We start from the raw sequence: 7,580 nt of genomic DNA, 5'->3' as shown, positions 1-7,580 counted from the left end.
TAATCATACTTATTTGTGTTTTTCATTGACCGCACCCCCAACCATCTTCTCCTTATTTATTTTTATTTTTACAGTGGCAAGCTATCGGAATTTATAACCTTTGCAAATTCCCAGAATGCATTCTTGCTACCATCACCAGAAAGTTTATAGTGTACACGGAATTCCACTCCAGGCATTGCAGGCGACGACGATCGACCAAAATTGGCCTCGCGATTACGTAACTACCATTTTGTCTGTTGTCGTTTTGTTAGGTTAGTTGCTCTTAGTTGGGTTTGGTTTGTGTTGATCTAATAATCATTAACTATTATTTAATTGGGAGCGCGGAGGTCATGGGATAAAGCTAACCGGGTTCGAATCCGGCTGGGCAGAAAATTGTTTTCTGTTACACTGTACCCGTGAGTCAACTCCTGCAAGTTCTGGAGTCCTCCTGGAGCCCACCCAGCCTCTTAAATTAGGTACCCTTAATTGGGCGGTCGAGCGTGATTCTGGCCAACGTTTTTTTTTTTTTTTTTATAATTATTTATTTATTGTAATTTACAACTGTACAAAATAATACAATAGGTAAATATGTAGTATGTTTCATATACACTTGAAAATCTTGGGAAGGAACCACCCATTGGTGGTACTTCAAACATTAATTTAAACTAGAAGGTCCCCCTCGGAGGATTATCAGGGATTGTTAAGGATGAAAGATTAAGAACGGTTAGGATGGTTAAGGAGTTTGGAATAAAAAGACGCATATCTGTTTTGGGTCAAATCTGCAACGAATGGGATGTTAAGGTCTTTATGAATGAGTTTATTTGTAACGTAATAAGGAGCATCAAGGATTTTACGTAGGATTTTGGATTGTAACGATTGGATGCGGGAAGAATTTTATGGTTTGGTGGAGCCCCAGAGCTCAATTCCATGTGTCCCAATTGGTCTGATTATTGTAGTGTATACTAATTTTTTGTAATGAATGGGAAGTTTAGAGCGTTTGTCTAGTAAGTGTTGTAGCAATCGGAATCTACGAGCAGTTTCTTGTCGTTTCAGTCTTGTGTGTGGATTCCAAGTAAGTCTCTTGTCAAGATGGAGTCCTAAGTATCGAATCTGTTCAACAGGTGTTAGTGGTGTATCTAGAAAGGATACTGTAGGACAGGAGGGCAGAGGTTTACGACGGAGAGTAAAGGTGATCTGGTGTGATTTTTCAGGATTTATTTTGATCTCCAGTTTTTACACCATTCTTCAATAAATGTTATGTGTGCCTGTAGTGTTTGTGATGCATTAGTTGGGTCGTCTGGCCAAAGTTCATATTCGAAAATCTATTATATGCCGCAAATGCGGCAGAGAGTCTGTAATACCCCTCATGTGCTGGGAAAGTGCCCCAACAATTCCCTCCTTATAACACGCCGGCACCACAGGGTCAAGGAAGAATTGATGAATTTCCTAGAAAGAAAAGACTTCACCTGCTTCGAGGAGGTCTATTGTGTTGACACCGACGGATCCGTAAGATATGCCGATATTGTCGCATTTACCTAAAATCGGAGGCACGGCTCTGGTCAAGATTTGAAAGTAATGACCTCGAACAGGAAGGTGGAGTGGAAAGGGAAAAAAAGGAAATATATGAAAAATGCGTCCCATTCCTAAAGGAAAAATTCCGCGAGACCTTCGGAGAGAGAGAGTTCACCGTGAGAGGCCTCTGGTTTGGATCTCTTGGAACAATACCAGATAGAACAAGGAGCTTCTTAGAAGGCCTAGGTGTTAGCACTGGGGATATTGCAATCTTGGCGGAAAATATTATTTTGGACTCCCTGGAGTTCATACATCATCACCTGCATGGGAATTAGCTCGGAGATTATTCATTATTTTATTTATTTATTTTAATTTGTGGACCTGTCGATTTGTGTGTTTAAACGTATTTATTCATTAAATTATTTTATTTTATTTTATTAGTACTATTATTTATTTTAAACTTATTTATCCATTCAAGTGTTTCTAGTAACCGGCTTTTTTTTATATTTTCCTTTGAATCTATGTATTAGTCTTGTTCTCGTAGAATGTATTTGTTTATTTTTTTGGTAAACTGATGTACTGCAGTGCCTATTATTAATGGTCTGATCTCACATTACCGTCTAATAGTGAATTTGTTTAGCGGGTCACAGGGGAGGATCTAGGAGAGTGAATTCGGGAGAGTGAATTTGTTGATGGGGTGAATTATGAATTGTGGAATGGTGAAATTGAAGGAACAGAAAAGGGAAAGAAAAAAAAGGAATGAATTGAAATATTTGTATTTGGCGTATAAACTGAAATTGATTATAAAAGGAAACTGTAGGGAAAAAAAAAACTATTATTTATTATTTTATTATACCATGTAATTATATGTAATTTATATATGTCCAATTACGGATTGATAAGTATCCTGTGTATGTAGCAACCTGATGTATTTAGGCAGCATAGATGAATTAAGTATTTCTCTCTCTCTCTCTCTAGAGATTCGAACCATTCTATTTTTTGTATATAGATAATAATATTCGCTAATTATGATGTTAAAAAAATTATAAAATTCTTTTTTGTTTCAGATTTTAAAAGAACACTACTTCAAAAGAAGCAAAGTGTTTTTTTATATTTCAACTGCCAAAAACGCAATCGTCGTATTGTGCAGTACTATTTGTGCCTATGTATTCTTCCAACAAGGGAAACGTCCTTTCTCTTTGACAGGTGGAAATAAATTTTCTTTAATATTGTTTTATTTATTATAATAATTTATAAATTGCATTCTATTTATACCTCCAGGTGATATTAGGGCTGGTTTACCTGAATTCAAATTTCCTGGATTTTCATACGTAAATGACGAAGGAGAGGACGTCAGTTTCATAAACGTCTTGGAAGATCTTGGAGTCGGCCTGATATCTCTGACTGTCGTAGCCATATCCAGCCACATAGTCGTGGCTAAAATATTCAGTGAGTTATCTGTTTAAAGGCAGTGCGACCGTTCTAGTGTAAAAAATAAATAAATTAGTTTTCTAAAATTTGAGTGTTTTCTAAAACTTTTATTAAGACGTTCTGAACGCAAGAAGCGATTCAAATAATTTTTAAAAACTTAGCTGAATAATAGAGATAGTGATTGTCCATAATGGCGAACATTTGATTGTTGCAATTATATCGACTTTGTACAATCAATAAATCGATTAATGATCGAACAACTTAGAGATACCAATTATATCTGCTTTTGATTCAGTGTATATATACATATAAGTTAAATAATGTGACGAGTGGGTGTATTCACAAAAAAGGCAGCAATGTAAAAAGCATTTTATTCCTAATTAAAATAATTTTTATTTTATTTTGATTTATAGAACGAAAAACTTGTTTTGTTATCATCACCCAGTTGCTATTTATTTCAATTTTGGAGGAAAAACTATTATATTAATTTGTGAATTTGAAGATTTTGGGTAATATATGTAGAGCCGTATCGCACTTGTCCAAGTTGTTTTTGTAGTTAATCATTCAACACTTTTTCTATTACTGAAAAGTTATTTCGAATTTTAGAACACAGGAGAACCTAGTCCATCTGGGGTCCATGGCAGAATTATGTTTAGACCCCAGGATAGATTTATTTTAGGGCCTGGATTTGTTTTTGGGAGCCGAGTCGGATTTATTTTTGGTGTTAGGGATAGATTTTTGGGGTCCCGGTCTAATACAATTTTAATATTTTGAGCAAATGCTGAAGAACGATGTTTTACGGCCTATCTTCATTACAAATGATAATGTTGATATGTTGTGGAGGTCAATGTCAAGGCATATATATATATATATGACAATAAAACATGGCGGTTAACGCGACTGTTAGTTCATAGACATTACTTGTAATATTACTGTCGCGATAGTGGTTTCATGGCCATAACTATCAAACAGTTACACCAGGTCCCTGTTTCATAATGAAAGCTAATAGTATTAGTTCATAGTACAAGTGTAGAAATTAGTGTGGTAATAATACTAATACTTATTTTTTTCATGATAGGGATGACTATTAGTGATAGTACAGGAATTAAATTTACTAAAGTACAAGTTACTATTGTACAAGTCTGTGTAATTGAATTAAGATAAATCTACAAGACTAATTGTATTAGTTTGCTGCAATAATTGAAACTGTACGATAGTTCACCGTCTCGGCGTATACATGAGATAGTTAACGTGACAGTTACTTAACAGTCATTACTTTTACTATCAACTATCTTGCCAGAGTTAATGTGACAGTACAGTCATACTGTTGCAGTTATAACGGTTAAAACAGATATTTTTTGGTCGTGAGAATCGTCGACATTGTTTACGAGAATTAAGGTTGAAAAATATATAGGGAATTCTTTTTAACGTAGCAAGTGTTTTATGTATTTATAATTTCGTATAACCTTAGAGAATAATAGTGAAATGGATATTAAACATTAGAGATATCCTATTTCATTTTCCAAAAACTACGATCAAGTGGTTTTGACTAGGATGTTTATCTTTTAAATGAAATCATTCCGAAATTAGTTACTTAATTAATTTATAAAATAATAATAGCAGATATTTTCGCGTATTGAATTACTGCAAATATACAGCTTAGCTAATACATGCTTCAATCAATCGGAGTGTATAACGATAGCCTAGATGAATACATTTAAATTTAAATAATTTTTATAGATTACAGGATGGATAAGTTGGTATGTCACAATACTTGAGTGTCGAAAAACGATGTACAAATCTTACTCGTGCTGCGCTCTATCGGCAAAGAATAAAACCTTTTATATTTTTTAGTAGCCTTAATATTTTAAGTTTTATTTTAGATAAGAAGATTTTAATCTAGGTCATCAATATTCTTTAATTATTATCCCCCCCCCAGTAAATAAACTATTAGCCTCAACTAAAGTTCTCTGAATCAGTCGCACTGCCCTTAAATATTGCTATATTAAATTATTCCACAGTTAAAAAATTGCTAATGACTTGACTTTGAAGCTAGAGGGACGAGATTAAAGGCGTCGCAGGAGATAATCGCCATGGGAGTCTCGAATCTGTTAGGGAGCTTCGTCGGTTCGATGCCAGTCTGCGCCTCCTTCTCCAGGAGTGCTGTCAACAACACCAGCAACGTGAGGACGGCCTTCGGGGGTCTATATACAGGTGAGCTTAATATCGCTTATGCTACACAGTCAGTAGATGTACGTTAAAATGCTAGGTGACTGATTATTTAGAAGTCACAGTGATAGATTAATTTATTTTTAAATTAATATAACCTCACTGATAGAACCTTTAAAGTAAATCATAACCTAGCCTACTCATCTATCTTTTCTCAGTCTGCCGGTGTTCCTCAAGGTAGTTTCTTAGGTCCTATTCTTTATATGGTTTATACAGCTGACATCCCAACCCACCCTAACACAGTGCTAACAACATACGCTGATGACACATGTATACATTCTGTAAACAACGACCCAACTAATGCATCACAAACACTACAGGAACACATAACATCTATTGAAGAATGGTGTAAAAACTGGAGAATCAAAATAAATCCTGACAAATCCCACCAGATCACCTTCACTCTCCATCGTAAACCTCTGCCCTCCTGTCCTACAGTATCCTTTCTAGATACACCACTAACGCCTGTTGAACAGATTCGATACTTAGGACTCCATCTTTACAAGAGACTTACTTGGAATCCACACACAAGACTGAAACGACAAGAAACTGCTCGCAGATTCCGATTGCTACAACACTTACTTGACAAACGCTCTAAACTTCCCATTCACTACAAAAAATTAGTATACACTATGATAATCAGACCAATTTGGACATATGGAATTCAGCTCTGGGCTCTACCAAACCATCAAATTCCTCCCGCATCCAATCCTTACAATCCAAAATCCTTGATGCTCCTTATTACGTTACAAATAAACTCATTCATAAAGACCGTAACATCCCATTCGTTGCAGATTTGACCCAAAACAGATATGCGTCTTTTTATTCCAAACTCCTTAACCATCCTAACCCATTAATTCTTAATCTTTCATCCTTAATAATTTCTGATAATCCTCCGAGGCGTCTGAAAAGAAGATGGCCACGGGACCTTCTAGTTTAAATTAATGTTTGAAGTACCACCAATGGGTGGTTCCTTCCCAAGATTTTCAAGTGTATATGAAACATACAACATATTTGCCTATTGTATTTTTTTGTACAGTTGTAAATTACAATAAATAAATAATTAAAAAAAAAATTAATATATGAATCTGGCGCCCGGGACTTCTTAACAAACTCTGAAAATTCCTACCTCCTACATACTTTCTCATTATTCGTTCCTTTCTCATTGATAGATTATTCCAAGAAACCACAATGGTTCCAATTCATCCCTCTTCTCTCTGTCCGCTGGTGTTCCTGAAGTATAGTATCCTCGGTCCCATCCTCTACACAGCCTATAAAGCTGACATTCCAACCAATCCTGACACTATCCTCACCACGTATGCCAATGACATGTGTGCTCACAGTTAATAATAACCCTTTAATTCCATCTCAAACTTTCCAGCCCTCGAAGAATGGTGTCGAAATTGGAATAAACATAAATCCCATCAAACCACCTTTACTCTTCGTCGTAAACCTACCGACTGCCCTACAGTCTCCTTTAATTATGTTGCTCTTAGCCTCGTCAAACAGATCCGCTACCTTGGACTACTTATGGACAAACGAATAACTTGAAATCCTTACAGAAGAATGAAAAGACAGGAAACTACACGTCGATTCCGACTATTACAGCACTTACTGGACAAACGGTCTAAACTTTCAATCCATTACAAAAGACTAATCTACACAATGATAAAGCCTGGACATACGGAGTCGAGCTTTGGGGTTCCACTAACCATTGAATTCCTCTCGTATCCAATCCCTACGATCCAGAATCCTTCATAAAATCCTCGATGCTCCTTACTTTGTCACAAATAAAATCATTCATAAAGACTTTAATGTTCCATATGTAACCGATCTGGCCCGAACCAAATATCAATCATTCCGTTATAAACTCCCTAACCACCTCTAGGTCCCTTACCTTGCTCCCTCTCCAATTCCTTACAATTCTCAGAGACACCTGAAAAGAAGATGGCATCGAGACCTTCTAATTTAAAATTGTTTTTAGAGTGTTACCCATCTGTAGTTTCTCTACATGCCTGTATCACTCAATTTAGATTTTAAATCAAATTTACTAGATCTATTTTTATATAAATACAGTTGTAAATATCAAAAATTAATTTTTTAAAAATTATATATATTTAATTCTTTTGTGTTTATATCTGTGGGTTTTAGTTTTGTAATTTCCTAATTCTGTGACTAGAGGGTTTAATGAGTTAGTTCAAGATTGAAAGAAAATATGTGTCAGTTTATATATGTAATCCTGTACGGTGTCTATATTAAATTCAGAGTGCATTTTAGATAGTCTAGTGTAATATGGGCAATTATTAATAATTCTTTTTTTTTAATTATTTATTTATTGTAATTTACAACTGTACAAAATAATACAATAGGTAAATATGTAGTATGTTTCATATTCACTTGAAAATCTTGGGAAGGAACCACCCATTGGT

At 35.1% G+C, this 7,580-nt stretch overlaps 1 protein-coding gene across 1 annotated transcript in view; it reads left to right on the top strand.

Moving 5' to 3' along the window:
• LOC106677264 (sodium-independent sulfate anion transporter) overlaps positions 1-7,580 on the top strand; it is a 221,122-nt gene that overhangs the window by 155,008 nt on the left and 58,534 nt on the right. The window contains exons 5-7 of the mRNA XM_067052922.1: positions 2,559-2,697; positions 2,773-2,940; positions 4,975-5,136. Coding sequence (XP_066909023.1) covers positions 2,559-2,697; positions 2,773-2,940; positions 4,975-5,136 — 469 coding nt within the window. The remainder of the gene's footprint in view (positions 1-2,558; positions 2,698-2,772; positions 2,941-4,974; positions 5,137-7,580) is intronic.

This window comes from Halyomorpha halys, unplaced genomic scaffold (genome assembly GCF_000696795.3).
Source record: "Halyomorpha halys isolate HHAL.00 unplaced genomic scaffold, Hhal_1.1 Scaffold92.1, whole genome shotgun sequence".
Taxonomy (NCBI): domain Eukaryota; kingdom Metazoa; phylum Arthropoda; class Insecta; order Hemiptera; family Pentatomidae; genus Halyomorpha; species Halyomorpha halys.
Note: the sequence above shows the minus strand (reverse complement) of the source record. Positions and strands in the feature narration are given on the sequence as shown.